This window comes from Megascapheus bottae, chromosome 8 (genome assembly GCF_031878675.1).
Source record: "Megascapheus bottae isolate mThoBot1 chromosome 8, mThoBot2.hap1, whole genome shotgun sequence".
NCBI classification, from domain to species: Eukaryota; Metazoa; Chordata; class Mammalia; order Rodentia; family Geomyidae; genus Megascapheus; species Megascapheus bottae.
The window spans coordinates 1802674-1826253 of NC_143516.1; the positions used below are offsets into that span (position 1 = coordinate 1802674).

Here is a 23580-nt window from a genome sequence, read left to right on the forward strand (position 1 = left end):
TGGCGTAGGCGTGGGGGCCTGTGTCTGTGCTAGGGACCTGGCCTCGAGCGTGGCCGGCGTGCTGGTCGGGGGCGTGTCTTCAGGCCCGCGGGGGCGTGGCGTAGGCGTGGGGCCTGTGTTGGGCTAGGGGCGTGGCCTCGAGCGCGGCCGGCGTACTGGTCGGGGGCGTGTCTTCAGGCCCGCGGGGGCGTGTCTTCTGGCCGCCCAGCCCGGTGCCCCGCTCGGCGGGCGGAAGTGGTGGAGGGGGCGGGAGGCAGCGCTCGGCCGCCGGGTCGGTGCTCCGCGGGAGTGCCGTGACAACTTCGTCCTCAGGGTGCGGCTGCGATGGCGTTCCCGCGGTGCGGCGCGCTCCGAGGCTGGGGCCCGGCGCTGTGCTGGGGGCTGGCGCTGTGCTGCCTGTGCGGCGCGGGCCCGCTGTGGAGGTGAGCGGGGGCCTGGGGCCGCGGTGGAGGTGAGGTGGGCGCGGGCCGGGGCCGGGCCGGGGCCGCGGTGGAGGTGAGGTGGGCGCGGGCCGGGGCCTGGCCGGGGCCGCGGTGCAGGTGAGGTGGGCGCGGGCCGGGGCCTGGCCGGGACCGGGGTGCAGGTGAGGTGGGCGCGGGCTGGGGCCGGGCCGGGGCCGCGGTACAGGTGAGGTGGGCGCGGACTGGGGCCGGGCCGGGACGCGGGTGGAGGTGAGGTGGGCGCGGGCCGGGGCCGGGCCGGGGCCGCGGTGCAGGTGAGGTGGGCGCGGGCCGGGGCCTGGCCGGGACGCGGGTGGAGGTGAGGTGGGCGCGGGCCGGGACCGGGGTGCAGGTGAGGTGGGCGCGGGCCGGGGCCTGGCCGGGACCGGGGTGGAGGTGAGGTGGGCGCGGGCCGGGGCCTGGCCGGGACGCGGGTGGAGGTGAGGTGGGCGCGGGCCGGGGCCTGGCCGGGACGCGGGTGGAGGTGAGGTGGGCGCGGGCCGGGGCCGGGCCGGGGCCGCGGTGCAGGTGAGGTGGGCGGGGCCCCCGGTCGCCAGCACCCTGGCGTCTGGGCTGCGGGACGCCGTTCCGGGTGGAGGCGGTGGTGGTCCCGGGGTCGCGGCCCTGTGCGCAGAGCAGCCCCGCAGACGCCGCGTCCTAGGCCACCACGCGTGGAAAGACGCTGCATTTCCTGGCTTTTTCTTTTGTTTTCCTTAAGGGGGACCTGCCGCTGGACAGCTGGGCAGGTGTTGGGAGTGGCCCGAGTGGACCGCGGGTGCCCACCCTGCCTAGGGCGCCCTCTGGGCTGCAGCAAGCAGCCCCTGCTGGACCCAGCCAGGGCTTGGGCCCTTCCTGGAGAGTCGGGACCGCAGAAGGCGGCCCAGGACTTTAGGTTGGGGGTGTCTCCCACCCCCTAGAAATCCTTGAGCCAACACAGTGGTCCTGTTCTGTAAGGTGCAGAATGGATTGAGGCTCCAAGGACATTTCCCCAAGGCCTAGCTGGGCTCTGTAGCTCCCCTCTGCTTCCACCTGCCAGGGGTGTGGAGTCAGGGACTTCTAATCCTTGTCCCAGCACAGTTCTTTTTTTTTTTTTTTGCCAGTCCTGGGCTTGAGCTCAGGGCCTGAGCACTGTCCTTGGACTTTCTCAAGGCTAGAGCTCTACCACTTGAGCCTCAGCACCACTTCTGGCTTTTTTCTATGTATGTGGTACCGAGGAACCAAACCCAGGTCTTCATGCATGCTAGGCAAGCACTTTAACCACTAGGCCAAACTCCCGGCCCACCAGCACAGTTCTTATAGTGCAGTTCTTTCCTTCTTCTCTTCTCTGTCTGTCTGTCTCTGTGTGTGTGTGTGTCTCTGTGTCTCTGTTTGTCTCTCTCTGTGTCTCTCTTCTTCTTTCTTTGTTTCTCCAGTCCTGGGCTGTGAACTCAGGACCTGAGCACTGTCCTTGGATTTTCTCAAGGCTAGAGCTCTATCACTTGAGCCTCAGCACCACTTCCAGTTTTTCTATGTATGTGGTACCGAGGAATCAAACCTGGGTCTTTGTGAATGCTAGGCAGGCACTCTTCCACTAGGCCTAACTCTTGGCCTGTTTTTATTTTATTTTTATAAGGAGAGCTTGTTTTTTTTTTTCAGTCCAGATTTATAATTTACTATTAAACATTTCTTTTTATTGTTGTTTTGTTTATTTTTAATGGAACTGAGGTTTGAGCCAAGGGCTGTATCTGCTAGGCAGGAGCTTTTCTGTCTGAGTCATACCCTCAACCTTTTTGCTTTAGCTATTTTTTCAGGTCTACAGGGACTTCAGTTCTATTTATACCACCTGTGTAGCTGGGATGCTCAGATTTTTTGTTGAGATGGGTTCTCACTAACTTCTCTCCTAGGCTGGCCTCAAATCCTAATCCTCTGGATATTCACCTTCCAAGTAGCCAAGATTACAGTTAGCGCCATGGTTCTAGGACTCCGCTTCTTAACTGTTAAATCTGTACTTACCACTATTCAGTTAGTTTCTAAAGCTCATATTCAGCATGATCTAGTTTACTCTGAATTATATCACCTCCAAAGGCTAGTGTATTCTGAGTTAACTGTCAGCTGGACTGCTGACTTTCTCTATTTATATGGTATTTTTGCCAGCTGTGCTTTGTACCTTGATGTCTTCCTCTTCCTGTGTTAGTGTGAAAGTGGTTGGAGGTCTTTGTATTTGTCTTTCGTTGTTGTTACTGTAATGAAATACCTGAAGGCAACTGCTTAGAAAGAGAAGAGGTTTATTTCTCAGTTCTAGAGGTCCTCAGGCATGGAGCCAGCGTAGTTCAACTGTGGTCTTCCCAGCCCCCCAGAGGGTAGTCTCTCTGGCTTCCTGTCTGGCATTGTGACTCCTCTGCCACACCCCCATGCTCGATTCCTCAGTACCACATACATAGGGGAAAAAAATCCAGAAGTGGTGTTGTGGCTCCAGTGGGAGAGCACTAGCCTTAAGAAAAACCTAAGGACAGTGCTCAGGCCTGAGCCCAAGTTCAGGACTGGCAAAAAAAAAAAGCTTTCTGGGCTGGGGGTTTGGCCTAATGGTAGCGTGCTCACCTAGCATGCACAAAGCCTTGGGTTCAATTCCCTGGAACCACATTCACAGAAGTCTGAAGTAGCACTGTAGCTCAAGTGGCAGAGTGGTAGCCTTGAGCAAAAAGTGCCCCAGGACAGTTCCAAGACCCTGAGTTCAAGCTCTAGAACTGGCAAAAAAAGAAAAAGAAAAAAAACTCTGCTCTGGTCACAGGCAGAACACTGAACCCTTCCCAGAGGATTGCCCCTGGTAACCAAGGGCCTTCCACTAGCCCCCACCTCTTGAGTCTGCTGTTTCTCAATTGCCACTAGACCACCAAATCCCAACAAGTAAACCTTATGGGGAGGACACACCCTACCTGCAAAAAGCCTCCTGCAGAGGGAAGCTGTGTTCAGGTGACACAGTGTCGAGGCGGGGCATGTATTATGCTCTAGGGAGGACAGGTAACAGGACCCAGTGTTCTGGCAGTGCTTGGAACAACCCTAGTAACCTCTGAAGTAGCAGAATGGCTGATTGCTGAGAGTGATGGTTCCATAGCCTGATGCTGGCCAGTTCTGCTCATGTTTTGTTGCTATGTGAATGACTAGAATCTGTTTTCCAAGGCCTTGTGGGATCACAAGTATAGCCAGGGCAGGAGTCTGTAGTCCTCAGTTGTCGACCACCCTTTGGAGAATGACACATGGTGGCTCCCCTGCCTTCAGCAGGACCCTTCCTTGCTTTAACTGTTTCTGCTTGTATATACATATACCTTGTCACCATCCAGTGACCATTCCCCCCTCTTGAAACATCACTTTGGGAAATGGGATTTTGTTCCTGGTGGTAACCTAGTCCCACAGCATTCATTGTCCAGTGAGCTCGTCAGTTACTTATTTTTTCTCTTTTGGACTCAGGCATTGCATTCTCACCTGGCCTTTTCACTTACTTTGCGACATCGCTTGATTCATACCTTCAGTTCCCCAGTTTCAGCTTTTTGCTGATTAAAGTGTAGTTAAAAATCTGATGGACTAGGCCGGGAGTTTGGCTTAGTGGTAGAATGCTTGCCTAGCACGCATGAAAACCCGGGTTTGAGTCCTTGGCACACTACATAGAAAAAAGCTGAAAGTGATGCTGTGGCTCAGTGGTAGAGCTCTAGCCTTGAGAAAGCCCAAGGACAGTGCTCAGGCCCTGAGTTCAAGCCCAGGACTGGCCAAAAAAAAAAATCTGATGGGTTATATTTAGCTTTAAACCTTAATCCTCAGATGTTAGCCTCCCAAGTAACTAGGATTACAAGTATGAGCCATTAATGCTGGGCTGATTTTTTTCTTTAAAGAAATTCAGTCTTGTACTTTGAAACAATCCTGAAAAACATGCTTTCGTCTCTTAACAGTGACAACCATGAGTGGAAAAAACTCATTTTGACTCAGCATTGGCCTCCAACAGTATGCAAGGTGAGTTCTTTTGTTTTACCTGGCCTGTGGTCCAGTGAAGCCCATTGAGGCATAACAGGCCTGACTCTTCTCTTCTCCCCAGGTTGAGTGTCTTTCTTACAATGTCTCCCAGGAATGGGAGGGGGTAGATCACAGTTGCCTGCCTTCTGCCCTGCTCTGTGTGGTGCTGATGACACCCCACTTGAGGTGGCCTCCCTCTGTCCTGGCTCTGCCTTGTTTCAGCCATTTCTCACAGACTTGCTTTAAACCAAGATCCTCAGATCTCTGCTTCATGAGAAGCAAGGATTACAGGCACTGGCTCTAATCCTACTCTGGACTGGACACTGTACTGTAACAGCATCTCCATTATCTCCTTCTAATATTCCTTCATGAACATTAGAAGTATTATTTATTTATTTTTTTTGCCAGTCCTGGGCTTGAGCTCAGGGCCTGAGCACTGTCCTTGGACTTTCTCAAGGCTAGAGCTCTACCACTTGAGCCTCAGCACCACTTCCAGCTTTTTTCTATGTATGTGGTACCAAGGAATCTAACCCGGGTCTTCATGCATGCTAGGCAAGCACTTTAACCACTAGGCCAAACTCCCGGCCCAAGAACATTAGAAGTAAATTGAAGGGCATGATCTCTTAAGTTGGCTAGGAATCTGGGTGGCTTCCTGGGACCTGAAGAATAGTTAAGTTCTTGGCCTGAGGACCCATGTACAGAGGAAGAATTGAGGTTCAGGCCAGCTCTACAAGACAGGGACCGGGCTGGCCTGGCCTGGCCTGTGTGAGAAATGTAGGTCTGTCCATTGGCTAAATGTGATTATGCAGGCAGCTGCCTTGCTTTGAGGCTTTAGAAGTGAGATTTTAACAAAATCAATAAGTTGAAAACATTTCAAACAAAGTGACAGTGGGGAAGATGTTCAACCTGCTGTCCTCTGGCTGCCTGAAGCTGCCTGTCTCTAAGATAGTCATGATAGGTCTGGGGACACACTTGGCTGCATAGTGCAGCCCCTCAGCGGGATACTGTTTGCTGACTGAATGGAAGAAAGCAAGCTGACGCTTGATCGAGTTACTTCCGTCAAGGCAGGCACAGAGAGCTAGACAGGAAGCACAGTAAACACCCATGTTCTGTGCTTCCTTTGATCTCACAGGCGGTGTAAAATGAAGGAAATGGGGTTTCATCAGGCAAAGAGTTGGGGTGCTGGTTCAGTCATTCTGTAGCAGGCAGCTCTCTCTGTCATCTGAGCCAGCCCTTTTGTCATCCCTAGACAGCCTTGAAAAGAAGCTTCTGCCCAGCGCTGGTGACTCACACCTGTAATCTTAGCTACTCAGGAGGCTGAGATCTGAGGATCATGGTTCAAAGCCCAGGCCTGAAAGTCCGTGAGACTCTTCTATCCAATTAACCACCAGAAAACTGGAAGTGGTGCTGTGGCTCAAAGTGGTAGAGAATACTAGCCTTAAGCTAAAGTGCTCAGGAACAGTGCTCAGGCCCAGAGTTCAAGCCCCGTGATTGATCCCCCCCACAAAAAAAAAAAAATGAAGACGCTTCTTCCCCCAAGAGGCCATCAAAGAGGACAACACTGGGTAAGACAGCTTCAAGCCTGACAACCAGGCTTCACCTTCTGAGCTTCATTTGCTTATTGTACAGTGTGGGGATGAGAGTGGGGGTGGGTCTTAACTAAATCATTTGTAGGTCTCTGAAAAGGTTTTGCTATACTGAGCTTTATCTTGACTTTGCCTTTGTTAATGAAGGCCCATGGATATATTCCTGGTTTTTACCTTATTGTGTTTGTTGGCTTCAAGTTTTTAATTCTGATTATGTCACATATAGATCTGGACCTGGTAGTGGAACAAGTTCAATTATAATGTATCATCATCCTTTGTACTCACTTGGTTCCCTGAGCAGCAATGTTAGAAGACAAGCCTAGAATATGTAATCCAGATGTAGTTTCATCATGAACATGTTGCTGATAATGTTTCCAACACCATATTTACCTTGTATAAATGTACCAATGTCTAGTTAAGAGTATTAAAGAAGGCTGGGAGTTTGGCCTAGTGGTAGAGTGCTTGCCTAGCATGCACAAAGACCCAGGTTTGATTCCTGGGTACCATATATAGAAAAAAAGCTGGAAGTGGTGCTGTGGCTCAAGTGGTAGAGCCCTAGCCTTGAGAAAAGTCCAAGGACAGTGCTCAGGCCCTGAGTTCAAGTCCCACAAGTAGCAAAAACAAGAATATGAAAGAAAATAGGATCGCTAAGTGTATTTAAACAATGAACTATCTTCTTTCTGTCTTTTCTCTAGGAAGTTAACAGATGTCAAGACTCTCTGGATTACTGGACAATCCATGGACTATGGCAAGCATCTAGGGCCATAAAGCCTCATGAAAGAGTCAGGAGAAGCCAGCACACTTGAAGTTCCAGATTGACTCTAGTCTTAATAAACATACTTACTGTTTTGTTAGACGTTTTTACAGTAGACATCATATTCTTTATTTAGAAACATCTTGAGTCTTTCTAATATCCTAATTTTGTTGTTTAATTCTACTTTGATAGACTTAAAACAATCTCATTTATGTATAGAATGCATTATATGTCTCTAGAGACCTGTGCATCTTTGTAGGGGGCTTTGTTTTCCTCATTTTGTCCGTATTCTCTTTAGGTAGATAGTTGTTTGGTACATGTGTGCTTGCGGTGTGGATTCTGCCTGTTAATCTGTTCCCTGGAGCGTCTCTTTGGGAGGAGAGGGTCCTCTTGGCTCCTTTGGTACCCATGCTTCTTGGGGATGGGCTTAGCAAGAGACAAACTGAATAGACCTGGGTAACCGGCTTCCACTTCCACTTTCCCCCATGCTTCTCAGGTATCAGCCTCAGTGCCTTTTTCTCTCAATATTTTGCTTACTGCCTCTGCTGCCTTCACATGTCCTAGCTGTGTCTGCCTCTGGATGATACTTCATTTCTGAGGCTGGAATGAGAATCCACACAGTGTCCCTGACCACCCCAGAGTGCAGTTTCAGCCACCGGGTGGTCTCTTGAAGCCACTTGCCACGCCATGGCACCCTGGTCTGTAGGGCTCTGAGAGGTCTTAGTGTCAGAGTGGTGCCCTAGGAGCTGAGCAGCTCTAAGCCATGAGAGTTGATGTGGCCGGAGTCAGACTTGGAAAGGCAGAATGAAATTCAGATGCAAAGACTGTGAGAGCATGTTCACTACCAAAAAATAACACTTAAGTCATACTAGGATCTTGTGGGTCAGGCACTTTGTGAGCACTACAGCTATGCAGTATCATCTCCTGGAATGTTCGGAGCAGGGTCAGACAGGGCCAGACTGCTATCACATGCTGAGCTGGGTTGACTTCAGAGCCCTACCTACTGGGCATTTGACCTGCTGCTCCTGCTAAAAAGCCAGCCAAGACATTCTGAAGTTTCTTTCTTCTTCAAAGGAAACTCAGTGTGTTTTTATCTAAGCATTCTTCATTATACATCTTGCATGGGAAAGGAAATTCTCACTTACGACTTCTCTTTTTGTTCACTACACTTTAATGAATATGTAATGTCTTGTAGAAGACATCCTAACTCAAACTAATGTTTTTATCTTTTTTTTTTTTAATTTGGATCTCAAGGCCTGATAAAGGGGAAGAGTGTAATCGATCATGGCACTTTAATTTGGATGAAATTAAGGTACTAACTTTCAGTTCTAGTTCTACTGCAAAAGAGTGTTGAATTACAGCAACTCTTTTCATAAGTATACCTTCATAGTCACCTGTAAAACATCAGGGTCATGAATATATTCATTTTAATATAACTCCATAAATTAAACAAAAACTGACTTTTCTCCTGCCTGAGCCCAAGCCATTGCATATTGAGCCTGTGGTACTCAGAGAGGTAAAGCTTACACCCAGGGCTCCTGGGTCAGTACCCAAAGTGTGTACCTGGTAGGTGTGTCATGTGGTGGATGTCTCTAGATAGTTAAGGCTCAGAGAGTCAGCACCTGGCAGCTGGCATTGGCTTTTCTAGCCATGGGTGTTTTTATGTAGGGATTAATAGTGAGGAACAGATAATGAGGCCTTCTAGTTAGGAATAAAGCAGTAGAGAAGGCTGGGGAGGAGCTCAGGAGCACAGCAGTTACCTATGTGTATGAGGCCTGGCTTTCATCCTCAAAGGACTAAGTTATAGGTTTAATTGTAAGTTTATAAGAGTGGCACAAATGTGGTTGTTGTTTTTGAGATACTTTTATTTCACAAAGCAATACGGGACACAGGCTCAGCTTTCCTTGCTTTGTGCCATCAAGTCCTTGTACAGTCAGTCATGTCAGGAGGAGCGAAGCTGATGAACCCTGAAGGTGGGGTGTCCTAAAGAGCCAGCCGAAATTACTTCTGGCCGGTCAGTCTTGGTAGCCATTTACCTCCTTATTCAGAGCAGTGCTGGTTTGCATGTGTAGCATCACGTGCCATCAGTGTTGGTCTCACACAGAAGTTGCCTGGTTTGACTGTCTCCATAAGTCACCCCCAGGTGACTGATGAAAGATTGAGGGGGTGGCAGGTGAAGGAGGCAGCGGCAGGGCATGAGACCCGAGTGGATGACTTCTGTGAAGGGAGCCAGCAGGGTCAGGGTGTTTCCACAGGGGACAGGGAGGCCAGGCAGGAGGACCATCATGGGAGCATAGGAGACAGGAGGCTAAAGTTCGTCTAAGCTTATCAGTTATTTTTTTGATCTGATGGGCACACAGAAGTGTTCTTGCACCCTGTCAGATTAGCATCACTGCTGGAAGGTGCTAGCTGCCGCTCCGACAAGCCTTCCCTGCAAAGTCAAGTGTGTGCCTCTGTCTGCCACATTGTTTTCCCTATTAATGTCCTCCTTCAGTGTGTTACATGTTGTCACAGTTGATGAACCAGTTCTGATACTTCTCAAAGCTTATGGTTTGAATTAGGGACCACTCATGAGGTATACATAGATGAGTTTTGACAAGACTGAGGAGAGGTGTCATTTTTCTCATGGTCTCTGGTCCACACTTTCCTTCCCCCTCTTTAGGGGCAGGCCTCTGCAACCCTTTCTCACAACTAGCACTTAACTAGAGATGAGAGTCTCTCAGACTTTCCTGCCCATGCATGCCCAGCTCTTTTTATAGACTTGAGCAGGATTGAACTATGTGTGTCTATGTGTATCACAGTGTAGCCATTCACCCATGAGAGATTGTATTTTCACATGAATTTGTGTGATTATTTAAATCTCATTTTCACATGTATCTTAAGCACTTCATGCAGAATATATATATATATATACATAATCATTTTACTTGCCTGAATTAGTAGAGCTTGACTTTTCTGTGTATGAGTTGATTATTAAATTTGCCTTCTAGGTTTTAAGTTTTTTAGGTCTTGCATAGGTTTTTGTTTTTAATTACATGCAGGATCTTTTGCGGGACATGAAGATATACTGGCCTGATGTAATTCATCCATCTTCTAATCGCAGCCAGTTCTGGTAAGTGTGTTTCTGGCAGTCACCATATCTTACATTTAAAGCACAAGTGTAGAGCTTCCTCAGAGAGTTGTAGACTGGAGCTGTGTGGGAGGCACAGAAAACAAGGAGTTGGATATGTCTTCTAAGGCTTAGAAGTATGGACAGCCTTTTAAATACCAATGATATTTTGTGTGTGGGTCTTGGGCTTAACTCAAAGCCTATGCTTTTTTGCTCAAGGCTAGCTGCAGTTCCACTCCTGACTTTTTTGTGGTTAATTGGAGATGGGAGTCTCATGGACTTTAGTCCTCAGATTTGCCTCTTGAATAGCTAAGACTACAAGCATCGACCACCAGGTTTAGGTCATTTTTGTATGGCAATTTAGTCTCATGGATTGTGTTTGGGCCTGAGTGGACTCTGAGAAGTAGGTGTCTCTTCTTGCTTTGGAGTTGAATCCCAAGACATCTGCCCATGTGCCCAATTCTTCTTGGAGGGCTAGTCAGGGCATCTCTGAGTATAGAAGGCAGCTCTCAGCCCGGCGTGCCGTCTGTAATCCTAGCTACTCTGGAGGCTGAGATCTGAGGATCAAGGTTCAAAGACTCTTATCTCCAGTTAACTTCTAGAAAAGGGAAATGCTTGGCCCCAGGGTAGGGCGGTAGCCTTGAGTGGAAGAGCTCCGGGACGGCCCGAGGCCGATGACCCACAAAAAAAAAGATAAGAAAGCAGCTCTCCAAAGCACCTTGGATAGAAACTACATGACTGAGCTATGTATTACTATAGTTCAATTATTTTGTCCTACATCATTTGAAGTTGGAATTTTGTATGTGTGTGCTGATGAAATGTCCACTTGAAAGAGACATGTGGCTAAGTATTTTGAACTGTAGTTTTAACACATTCATATCTCTGACATCTGTTATTTGCTTCAAAAATAATTGTTAAGCTAAGTGCCCGTGGCTTACCCCTATAATCTTAGCTTCTCAGGAGATGAAATCTCCTGCCAGCCACAAGGCAGAAAACTTGAAACTCTTATCTCTGTTAACCTGTAAAAACCTGGAACTGCAGGCATAGCTTAAGTGATAGAGTGCCAGCTGCACACAAAAAAGTTGAGCACATGCTCTAAGTTCAAGTCCCAGTACCAGCACTAAAAAAAAAAAGTTGAGCAAGGGCACAGTGGCTCACGCCTATAATCCTAACTACTCAGGAAGCTGATATCTGAGGATCAAGGTTCAAAGCTAGCCTGAGAACAAAAGGACCTGAGACTCTTCAATTAACCTCTAGAAAAGGGAAGTGGGGCTTGGCCCAAGGCTAGGATGGTAGCCTTGAGCTGAAAGCTCAGGAAGAGCCTTCAGGCTGAGTTCAAGCCCCCTGACACACAAAAAGAAAGGTTGACTTTTGAGTAGTACTGGGGTTTGAACTCAAGGTCCCATGCCCTGCCACTTGGGTTGTGCCCCAGGGCTAGAGACTGTAGCTCATTATTCTCCCTCGTAGCTTTATGCACTTGCTTCTACTATTCTTGTTTTGATGATACTAAGTCACTCATAATTTGGATTTCACTATGTTAGCTTGAAAGAATCTCCATTTTCTGTTCCAAAGAACATGGAGAGCTAGGAAGTAGTTCACTCTAGGAACTATTCTACATGAAAAAAGCCATTCATCTATCTTGATCTTTCTTGTGTTCAAATTCTATTTTCTGAGTTTGGTCTGAGTGCCATGTCACTTATAACAGGTACAAGAGGTGAATTTTACCAGTGACAGGTTACACATTTAGATTATAATTTTAGTACATGTAAGTGCATTATAAATGTTTGTGTGGCTGTTAATTCAAACTTGGTAAGTCCATCCCTGACAAAGCTGAGCAAACTTGACACGTGTTTTGTTTTCCATGCTGACAAGGCTAGCTTGCATCTGAACTGACGAGGTGTCAGGCTGCGCCAGGTGGGTGTGTGTTCTGTCTGGCAGTTGGTTAGACCACCTAGGGTGGGAGTGGGAGAGCCGATCCTAGAATCCAGTTTGGCTTGGCTGTGCCCCTCAGTAAGCCCAGCCGCTGTGCACTGTCCATTTTCTCAACTAGCTGCAACAGTTTCCTTTTGCAGAGTTGTGAGAGCCAAGTGAGTAGTGTGACACAGTAATGCGCAGGAATGTAGGGAGTTGCCCAGATTCTCTGGACTATAAGTTATTCTTTGTGTGTATTTAGACAGGCCACCTGGTTTATTGAAATCCTCTCATGTGGGTTTACAAGCTGAATGGTTAGTTGAGGTGGACAGGGACAGTGGCCATTTTTCCTTCCTTGGCTCCTGTAGAAGGGATAGTTTTTCTGCTCTACAATTCCCTGGCTGTCGGGCACCGGCTCTGCTGGAGACCAGACTCTGCAGTATGACTTGGTGGGTGGCTGAACAGTGGTGTGTTCTTTTTTCTCAGCATTGATTTGTTAATTGAGCAAGCTGTGATTGTGGAGATAAATTCTCTCTGGAGTCTGTCTCAGTCTAGGCGTGGGAGATGCGAGGACTTGCCTGTGTTGCATGTAAGGAATTTTACCCTTCCCTTCTGGGAAAGCAGTGGTGTGTGAGATGGCTGAGCAGCTTGTGACTCCCACAGGAAGCACGAGTGGGACAAGCATGGCACCTGTGCCGCTGAGGTGAACGCCCTCAACTCTGAGAAGAAGTACTTTGGGAAGAGCCTAGATCTCTACAAACAGGTGGACCTCAACAGGTGGGTGAACCCCTCACTGTAGACCTTGGGGCCCAGTCAGAGTGAGCGGCAGCTCCTGCCCTATTTTCTTGGGTATCCAGAAAGGGTGGTGGTCCAGTTCCTGGGGAAGGCCCCCCATCCCCCGTTATTCCAGCTTGTAACCACACAGGGTAGGTGTGAACTTAGCTGTAGCCTGACTTGTCAGAGTTGGCTCCAAGGACAGCACAGGCTGACCAGGCATGCCACCACTTCTGACAGACTCCACGTGAACAAGAGAGTGAACACAGTGAGCCTGTAACTCCTGGTCGCAGGAGAGGGCCTTTATAGACTGTAGAAGGGAGGCAGTCTGTGTAGATTTGTTTCTGCCTTCACCTCTGTTCTGGGAAGGGGGCTGTGTTGTTACCAGTCAAGAGCTGGGGACTTGTGAGGATGGTAGAGGGCTGTGGTACCCAAAACTTAGGGCCAACTTGTCCCTCCCACTGAACACTTCCTTTGTGCCAGGGGTGCTAGGCATTTTCATTATCCTTTCTGTGACAAGCCTGTGACTTGGAAATGTGACAGGGCAGAGTGAGGAAAGCATCAGCTTAGGAGGTGACCTGTGATAGACTGGACAGAGAAGTCCTGAACCCCTCCCTAGGTTGAAGGTCTGAGAAGGTGGGCCTGTGGGAGCTGATAGGCCAGGAGGACAGAGCTCTCATGAATGGGATTTATGTCTTTATGAAAGCCCTAGGGAACTGTAGAGCTAGCTCATGGCACAAATACCCTCTGAGAATTGGGTTGTCCTCAGGTCTGCCCATGCCTTCATCCAGATGTTTTAGCCCCTCAGAAGTATGAGAAAACATGCCTGTTGATTGTTGTTTTAAGAAGGAAAGAAGTGGGTCAGGAGCGTAGCCTAGTGGTGGAATGCTTGCCTTGGTACCATATACACAGGAGAAGCCAGAAGTGGTGCTGTGGCTCAGGTGACAGAGCACTAGCCTTGAGCAAAAGTACCCAAGGACAGTGCCCGGGCTCCGAGTTCAAGCCACAGGATTGGTTAAAAAAAAAAAAAGAAGGAAAGAAGTGACGTGACATTATACAGCATTTGCATTGCTGTTTTTAACTTGCAGAGCTGCTTTAGTTAGGGTTCTCCTTCAGATGATAGTGTTTCAGGAGCCCTGGTTATTCAAGCATGTTTAAAATAGCGAATCAATTCTAAAAGGTACGCAAAGCCATTACTTCTGTGCACATGTGCACAGATGATATTTTATGTCATTTTGATCCTGAACAGCTGGGATTTGAGTTGGTGCATCCAGCATTGGGACAAAGGGGGGTGAGTGCCTTTGGAAAGGCTGAAATGTCTCAAAAAGCACCCTAAAAATGAGCAGCTACCAGCTGCAGAGCACAGGTGTGTATGTGCATGCGCGCACGTATAGACACACACACACACACACACACACACACAGCCTCGTGTGTGCACACTGGTTCTAGGACTTGAACTCAGAGTCTGGGTACTGTCCCTAAGCTTTTTGCTCAAGCTACATTCTACCACATTAGCCATAGCACCAGTTCCCGATGTTTCAATGATTTATAGGGGATAGGCATCTCATGTACTTTCCTGCACAGTCTGGCCTCCAACTGAGTAGCTAGGATTATAGGCAGGAGCCACTAGATCTGGCTTAGAGCACAGGGTTTAAAACATACCCTTCAGTCCTGGCTCTGACACAAACTAGTACAGTTTGGCCATCTACTGTCTTAGTTTCTAGTTCCCTGAAGTGAAGTGAAAAGATAGGTTGCCCTCAGATTTTGAAGTCTCTTCTGCCTCCTAGAATCTGCATTGTGTAGTGTGTGTGTCGGGAACTTCATAAGCAGCATCTGTGCAGCTCCCATCTGTATCCAGGGTTGTGTTGGAGCCACTTCCTCTCCTCCTAAAACTAGATAACAAACTCTTCAACAGCCATCATGAGATCTCACAGAGAGTGCATCCGCCCTCAGATTTTACTGAGAGCGGGACTCGTGAGACCTCTCTCTTGGACATTCTCTTGGGAAGCCCAGAGAGCTAGAATTAAAGAGAAACTGTCCTCCCATGTCAAAGACAGACTCTGGAAGAAGAGGTGCTGCTCTCGTGCGAGGGGCAGTCCCTGCTCTGTATTTACCTATACTAGGAGGATGCTACCCAACACAGCACACTGCAGCCACAGATGTGAATGCTGCATTTCCCAGCAAAAAAATTAGGTGAAATTAATATTAATAGTTGATGTAACCTAGTCTAACTGAGAAGGTATTATGGTGATTTATATCTGTAGAAGTTGATTTTTGTTGTCAGTAGTGGGGCTTGCACTCTGGGCTGGGGCGCTGTCCCTGAGCTCTTCAGCTTTACCACCCAGACTGGCTTTGAATCACAATCCTTAGATCTCACTCTGCTGAGTAGCTAGGATTCCAGGAGTGAGCCACTAGTGCCAGGCGGAAGTTGACATATTGTACACATTTTTGGCACTGATAGCATAGGACTGGTATGACGTGTTTATGTAGAATGTGGGCATTTCTGGGGCTTTGAGGATCTGCCATGGTCCCTTCCTGCCCACCACTTATGTCTTGTTCCCATTTCCTAATGCTTGTTCCAGAAGTACTGCAGCTGGTGAACGGCCGGAGAGCAAGCCATGGCTTTGCTTCCTGTGTGAGGCCATAATCCAGAAGGGGTTGATGGAGCTACAGAGAATCCCTGTGGAATGGTGGGGTGGGGCATTCACCCTTGCCTCCAGAATGTAGTCAGTGGGTTCTCCTGGCAGTGTGTTAGGAAGAGACTTGAGGATATAGTTATTTAACATATCTGGCCACATGTAGTTTCTCAGGATAAATCTTAGGATCCACAATCAGAAACTGAATATCTTTTAGCACAGGCATGGCCAGTAGACGGGATAGGGAATGCTTCTGCAGCTCGCATGGTCTTGGGGTGCTGTTGGGGTTCAGGTTCTAGAAGGTGTCTGTGGTAAGCATGTATGCTGGGAGGGGGAAAGGCTTGCATAGAAGTGCTTGTTTGTTGTCTCGTTGATAGATTTATTGCCAGAAGTCACAGGGGAAAAAAAATCTTAATTTTTACTACAAAATAGGATGTTTGAAAAGAAAAACAGACCCAGCTGGTTTTTTTTTTTCAGTGTACTTCTAAAATTTGGAATGAAGCCATCTATCAATTACTATAATGTAAGTGTTGCCTTTACCTCCTCTGTGTCACTGGGGAAATCCAGCAGGGCCTTGTGTCCTGTGAGGCCTACTCTGACCCATCCCTAGACCCCTCCCACCTTTAGTAGACGAGGGGGAAGCACAGACCCACTGTCTGCCCAGTCATGTGTGCTCCGGGCTCTCGGAGCCGGCGGAGTCGTGTGTGCTCCGGGCTCTCAGAGCTGATAGAGTAGGAGTTTGAAAATACATTTGATGTTAAAGTACATGTGAGAAACGTTTGCTTCTTTTTTTGTTCTGTGATAAGAGTATACATAAATGTAGTTGTCTGGGATTTTTAGTATTCCGGTTTGAACTCAGGGTCTCACACCTGCATTGCTCTGTCACTTGAGCCACATCCCCAGCCCTGGTGGATTGTCTGTTTTTGTCAACAAAGCTCCACCAGACTGCAGCCACACAAACGCATTATTCCATTGCATGTTATGTGTAGCCTCTTGTCCACCATGGCAGAGCCAGGTGGTGCTCAGCTCTGAACTGTTAGGTTTTCCTGTTGAAGTTCATTGCCAACATACCTTTGTTTAATATTAGATTTCAGATTTCAAAGATGCCCTTACCAGATTCTATGGCGTGGTACCTAAAATCCAGTGCCTCCTGCCAGAAAAGGTTGGTTATGTGTCATTTTATCATCTTTCTGTCTTTGTCAAGAAGACAGGATTATTTTTGACAGCCTTAATGTGGAGTTTCCAGGAGCGTTGCATGTGTGCCATGTGTGTGCAGGTGGCAGGCATGTGCTACGTGTCTGTGACCATGTCTGAGTATGTGCATGTGTGTGTGCATACACATGTGAATGCATATAGGAGACTACATTTGAGTGAGTGAGTGAGTGTGTGTGCACGCATAGGCATTGTTCTTCGATACTGTGCTGGAAGGGATTTCTCTGTGCTTCCCCTAAGGAGAACCTGCTGTCAGGGAAGGAAAGTGGGAGGAAGCGGAGAAGTGTATTAAGTTAAAAAGTCTCCATGGTTTTATGATGCAAGTCTTAATTATTATAGTTACAGTTACCTAATTGCAGTTTCATCTTTGAGCCGGTAAGGACAAGGTTCTCTTACCACTTGGTACTATTTACCTAAAGGAGCCATTTTCTCTTTGCATATCCAGACGTGTGCAGTGGGGGGTGGTCTGCATGCATCTTTCCGGATGCTTTATAGCTAGAAGCACGTTCCTTCACAGAGTGCTGCCCAGCTGCCAGGCTGGCGGGGTGAGCAGCTGGGCCACTGGGCATCTGAGCCCCCAGGCGGCTGTGTGCCTGGGTCAGAGCCTCAGCCCACAGCTACCCAGAGCAGCACGGCTTCAGGCTTCAGCTGTGCTGTCTGCCAGCCCTGCTCCCAGGCTCCAGAGTCTCAGATCTGTACCCACTGCTTTTGTCCTCTTTAAGCCAGTTCCAAAGTGTTGTGATGCTAAAGCTGAGATGGCAGCCAAAGGACTGAATTCTAAAGGTGTTTGTGTGTTTGTTTGTTTCAGGGAGAACAGGTGCAGACTATTGGACAGATAGAGTTGTGCTTCACCAAGGAGGACCTGTACTTGCGGAACTGCACTGAGCCAGGGGAGCAGCTGTCCCCCAAGCCGGGTGTGGGTCTGACGAAGGGGGCTACAGCTCAGGGGATGATGGTGTGTGAGGACGGTCCAGTCTTCTACCCACCCCCCACCACGACCCAGCAGTGAGGCCCACAGTGGGGAAATATCTTTCTACAAAGGAAGAAAATGGGCTGGGAGTTTGGCCTAGTGGTTAAAGTGCTTGCCTAGCATGCACAAATACCCGGGTTCGATTCCTTGGTACCATATACATACAAAAAAGCCGGAAGTGGTGCTGAGGCTCAAGTGGTAGAGCCCTATCCTTGAGAAAGTCCAAGGACAGTGCTCAGGCCCTTAGCTCAAGCCCAGGACTGGCAAAAAAAAAAAAAACCAAAAAAACAAACAAACAAACAAACAAAAAAAAACAAAGGAAGAAAATCCCAAGTCACTACTTTTTAAAACCTGACTCTAAAGCCCTAAGGTGTGCTTTGTTTTTTTCCTCAGTGTCTGAGTGGATGGATGTTTTTAATTCCTATCTGGTCAGTGTGTTCTCCTGGGCATCTTCCTTCCAGTTGTTGATCCGCAGCTTGGTTTCTTTTCACAGCATCCTGATTCAAGCTGCTCATAGGTTTTGCAGGTCTCAGCATAGCCCAGTCAACGCTGCATTCTTAGCATGTTCTACAGCCACAGGTTCTTTCTTCTGGGGGTGGGGGGTTGGAGCTCGTGTTCTGGGTGGTACCCCAGCCTGCCTTGAGGTGAGGGTGGCTGTGGTCCATGCTATGAGATTAATTCCTGTTCCTAGTTATTCAGAACCACCTCTGACTACATGTTCTCATGCACACACTTTACATTTTTATTTATTTAAATTTGGCTTCAGTCCTGGGGCTTGACCTCAGGGCCTGAGCACTGTGCCTAAGCATTTTTGCTCAAAGCTAGCACGGTACCACTTGAGCCACAGCTCCATTTCTAGCTTTTCAGCTTTTTGGTAGTCAATTAAAATATGAATATCACAGATTTTACTATCTGGACTGGCTTCAACCTGTGATCCTTAAATCTCAGACTCCTGAGTAGGATTACAGATGTGAGCCAGTGGTGCACAGCTTTGATTCATATTATATTTTTTTCCTGTTAATTTTTTTCCATTCTTTTTAAAAAATTTTGGTTTTTTGTTTTTTTTTTTTTTGTACTCGGCCTAGGTGTTGTCCCCGAGCTCTTCAACTCAAGGCTACCACCCTGTTCCTTGAGCCACAGCACCACTTCTGGTTTTTCTGGTGATTAATTAGAGATAAGATTCTCACGGGCTTTGTAATGCCCCAGCTGGCGTTGCTGGCTTTGAACCTGGCTTTGAACCTCGATCTTCAGATCTCAGCCTCCTGAGAATTTCTAAGCTCCATTCATTTCTTTTACAAATAAAAATTATGTGTAGTTATTGCATTAAGCATTTAAAAATATTCAATCCTCAGAACAATCTTGCTTTCAAAGTATTTTTTGGAAAATCAGCTGTATTAATGCCCCATTTAAAAGGGGCATTTTTAGCTTTAATAAAAAACAAAGCTGACAAGCAACCCATCTGAAATCTGACATGGACAGGCAAGGCTGCAGGCGGGGAGCAGTGAGGAGGCAGCCACGGGGTGGTGCGGTGACACCCTCCCACAAAGATGGGCGCCTGTGAGCACCATGGAATGGGACCTGCTCACTGACTGAGACACACATAAAATGAGGCATTGTGGTCAAAGGCAGTCCTTCATTTTCTTTTCTGTGCTGGGGGAGCTGGCCCCATGCACGCAGGGTAGGGACAGCACACCCCATAGTCCCCGCCCTGGCTGGTCCCTCCATCGGGCTTTGTCCCTCTGACCGTCTTCTAAGCTCGTGCCTGTTGGCAGTACTCCCGTTGGCTTCCAGCCTAGAATAGGTAGGTCATTAGAAGGTGGTGTCTTGGAACAGTGTGGCTCAAAGCTAGGGGTTTCAATTTTAGTTCAGGCAGAGGAACTGACGAGCAGCTCCTGACTTGTGTAACTCGTGAACACTGGGCAGGACTCCCAATACTCCTCAGACACCATCCAGAACCTTCTGAACCTTGGTTGTTCTCAAGACTTTACTTCCAGCCTCAGCATTCCTGGAGAGCAGCCTGGGGTTCAGACAGGGTGGCATGCTGGGAAGAGGAGGGGGTCCTGTGATGGAGGACAGTGGTCACATGAGCCCCTGTGCAGGAGTCGGGGACATCACATCCCTAGAGGACATTGCCCTGCTACCCTGCCCTTGGGGAAGCTAAGAAAAGAGGGCCCAGCAGCTCCCAGCCTCTTCACTCACTCAGCGCTCCTCATTTCCCACTTGGGCCTCTGTTTTGGCTCAGCAGCAGGTAGCAATAAAGTTTTTGGTAGCCTAGGTCAGATGATACAGCCTGCGGCCACTGAGCAAGCTGAGGGGAGAGCAGTTCCAAGCACATGCTTTCCCGTTTAGTCCCTGGCAGTGCCCAGTGCAGCGCTGGGGTGTAGCTGCACTGGGCACTTTGTTAGGATGTGCCTCCGGGTGAGCTGGAGTCTGCCCTGGAGTTTGAGGGTCCCTGGCTAGTGAGCAGGGTGGAGGAGTGGGGCCCAGCAGGTGTGTGCCCAGCATGCTGGAGGCAGTCCCATGGTTTTATAAATCAGGGGTCAATAATTTAAAAGAATTGGCTGGGAACCGTGGCTTGTACCATAACCTTAGCGACTCAGGAGGCTGAGAAACAAAGTTCAAAACCAGCTGTGGCAGGGAAGTCCGTGAGACTCTTTACCTCCAACGGGGAGGGGGTAAGGCAGAACTTAATCCAGGGCCCAAGGCAATTGAGCAACGAAGTAGATTCCTCTAGAAATCAACTGTTGGAGCTGGGCGGGGAGGCGGAGGACCTGAGGCAGAAATCTACTTCCTTGCTCTTCCTCACAAGATGAGCTCATGACCTGGAGCCGGGGCAGAAGCCAGGTAAGAAGATAGGCCTGCTGCATTGCTAACAAGACCAGCCACATTTCCCATTGAATGCGCAGTCACCATGAGTTTTTATTTTTTCTCGTCTTAAGCAAAAATCTTTGACAGGTGATGAGAAATAACTGCAATTTTCTGTAATTTTTGTGATGGAAATTAAGATTTTTTTGAGTGTAACAAGTCTTCCATTTAGGCAAAAAGCACAGAATTAGCATTTCAGGCTCAGCTGATAGAAAGTTCTAGAGTTGTCAAGTGCTGGATTGACTTTATGCTGACTTGCTTTTAACACTTGAGACTTGCTTCAGATGTAACGAACACATTTATAACCCTTAGTTTTGGGGGGCAGGATATGAAATAGCGCCTGTGTTTTGATGTGGCACTGGCTGGTGTTACCATTGAAGGTGCACCGGCCTGGCCCGCTTGGGTAGTATCACTACCATTCCGTCACTTCCCGTCCCGGGGCTCCCCACACCCCCTGGCTCGCCTGTGGCTGGTGCTCTGTACCTCACTGCCTGCCTCAGTCCACTGGGCTCTGCTCCAGTCTCCATGAACTGCCACCACTCTTGGCATAGCTACGTGGTGTGGGAGGCGTAGTAAATGTTCTCTCTGGAGGGAAAGACACCTATGGCCAAGGGTGAGGCTTAAAATGGAAAACTCGTTGATCCCTAAGATGGCCCACTACACACACTCTTGGGACTTAGATGTCACCTACATTGCAACTATTTATCTTAGTACTTGCATCCAAAGGAAAACAAGCTAGAATGTGAAAACTCAGAATGAGAGGAGATGGTGGAAGAATGAGGTTACTGGGCACACTTGGGTTTATGCTCAGCCATCTTTCAGGGGATACACACATGAGCATTAGCACTGCCAGGTAAAAACCTTTAGGGCAGGAGTTAGTGCAAAGTCCCTGCATCCTGAACAAAGAAGTGAGCAGTCAGGCATGGTGTCTCATGCTGTCATCCTAGCTACTCAGGAGGCTGAGATGCGAGGATCACGGTTCAAAGCCAGCCTGGGAACAAAAGTCCGCGAGACTCTTATCTCCAATTAATCACAAGAAAACCAGAAGTGGTGCTGTGGCTCACGTGGTAGAGTGCTAGCCTTGAGCTGAAGAGCTCAGGGACAGCGCCCAGGTCCAGAGTTCAAGCCCCACAACTGACAGAAGTGAGCAGGACAGGAACATAGAAAAGGCCAAAGTTCACCATGGCAGGAGAGCCCTGAGGCACTCTTCCAGAGGGCAAGCAGGCTGTGGGAACAGAAGGACCGGTTGACTGGCAGTATAACTTGTGTAACAAGTGTGCGTCTGTACCTGCCCAGTCGTCTCTGGAATGACTGGACACGTCCTTGTAGATGCATGCCCTAGGCACTGTGGGACACAGAAGGTCACAGGTCACTGTCTCTTGCATGCACAGGCACTCACCGTTTTGCTGGATAACCTGGATATCTGGATGTGGTATGAGTGTGGCCTGGGAATTTCATTAGCATCTTCATCCACATCATTTGGTGATTGTGGAAAGTCAGGGAAGGGGCTGGGAGAATCCTTACCAGGGGCCCTGATAACCATGGCAAGGATGCTAGCCTGTCCCCCTGGCAGCCAGGGACCTGTGCCATCTGCCTGCCTCGTGTCTAGAAGTCGGGTCTGACACCCCTCTCACCCAATCCCTGGGCACATTGTGTTCTTTCCCACCGTACCAGTAATGTCCATACAGCAGGGGCCTCTGGGGATTCCACTGTGTCCAGCCATCTTGACACAGCCTGCTTCAGTCTGTCTTGAGCCTCAGGAGTTTGCTTTCCTGGTCTTGGCACCTGAGGACGCAGCTGGTGCTGTGGCTGCGCTGGGTGAGCTCCGCCCTGTGGCTGCGCTGGTAGCTTCTTCCTCCTTTGTCCCTGAAGTGAGGTCAGCACCCCTGCCCTCCCCACCTTGAATATATTTACTGCTTCCCAAGACTTAGATGCCGTTACCCTCGCGATTGGCCCGTGGGAGGACCCCAGCGGGCGTCTGTCTGTCTGCCTGGCTGCTTCTTGTGTCTAGGTGGTTGAATAAATTCCCAAGCCTGCCTCCCCACTTTGCAGGGATGAGGCCAAGCTTGGACTCACACCTCGTTTCCCATTCTAATCTATCAGCAGGACTGTTTTAAGGGGGCCCTTTTCCCCATCAACAGTGTTGCCAGCCTGGGACTTCTACCTGTGCCCCCACCATGCTTGGCACATTGGATGACCCCCCTCCCCCCGCATGAGCTAAGCTCCCCGGGGGTGAGGAGGAGCCTGCTCAAGGCTCAGGCCCCACGCTGTGCCTCTTCCCCTTCACGCCCTGGGCATGGCACAGACCCGGGAGGAAGGAGAATGCTGGCAGCCTTTGAAGGGTCATTTCCAGGCTGTGAAGCGCTTGGGTGCAGGTCCACAGACAGAACCTCAAAGAAGATGTGGGGTGCGAGTGCTCCTGTACCACAGTGCTCCCGGAGCCAGTGCTGGGCTCCTACCAGCTGTGGGTGCTGCTCTGCCCTGCTCCCCCTCCTGCCCCCGCTTCTGTCCCCTGGCCTGGGGCAGGCTAAGCATCCAGTGCTGGGGAGCAGGGGAAGAGGCCCTCATCCTGCAGAGTCACCCCGCTGTGCAGTGCTGTGATGGCACCTTTATAAATAGCCTTTCCCCGCTCCTGCCCTCTCTCCTGACCCATCTGCCCCCCCCCCCCGCCCAGGAAGATGGAGGCAGTGTCACCAGGCAGCAGAGATCTCCCCGGAAGAGGGAGACAGAGCCAGCAGGCAGTGTCCCCTCTTCAAGAGCACTCAGAAGGAGATAGGGAGAAGTTGCAGTGTTACCCTACCTCTGCTCTGCTGAAAGCTGTGCCGCAAAGCGAGGCTACGCCAGCTCATGCCTGCCAGGCTCTGGGTGCTGTCTGTGGGATGCGCTCTTCCTGTGAGCTCATGGGGTCGTGGGACCAGGCCAGCAGCTCCTGCCTCTAAGATCCTTTCTCTCCTGACCCCACAGGAATCCCCTCTGTCTGGCCAAGGGGGCACATGGATGGCACCTCTCAGCTGTGTCTTCTGTGTCATTTGATGTTGGTCTCACCCCACATGAGATATCAGAGAGGGAGATACGATGCCAATGGGAGCCCCAGAGGGCCTGTGCCATGTGCCAGAGCCCTGGCAAGCCACGGCCAAGCTGACTTTAGACCCAGACTCTCAGCTACTTTACTCCTGGTGATTTATTGTTAAAATTTTCTTATGCATTCTCCAGGGATTTGTTGAACTAGGACATACATGAAAGAAAGCTGAGGAAGCTCCAAAGTTCTATCTCAACTTCTTCAGTTCCTGAGAAATTGATGCTTATCAGTAACAGTGCCAGTAATAGAAACAGTCAAGGGTT

The 23580-nt window shown here is 49.2% G+C and overlaps 1 protein-coding gene across 1 annotated transcript; it reads left to right on the plus strand.

Annotated features, from left to right (window-relative positions):
• Positions 1-223: 223 nt before the first annotated feature.
• Positions 224-17447, plus strand: Rnaset2 (ribonuclease T2). Its single transcript, XM_090337841.1, has 9 exons — positions 224-422; positions 4361-4421; positions 6703-6755; positions 8016-8073; positions 9803-9873; positions 12445-12558; positions 15669-15714; positions 16279-16353; positions 17212-17447. The coding sequence occupies exons 1-9, from the start codon at positions 325-327 to the stop codon at positions 17410-17412; spliced, it is 777 nt and encodes a 258-aa protein (XP_090193967.1). The 5' UTR covers positions 224-324; the 3' UTR covers positions 17413-17447.
• The last annotated feature ends 6133 nt before the right edge of the window (positions 17448-23580 follow it).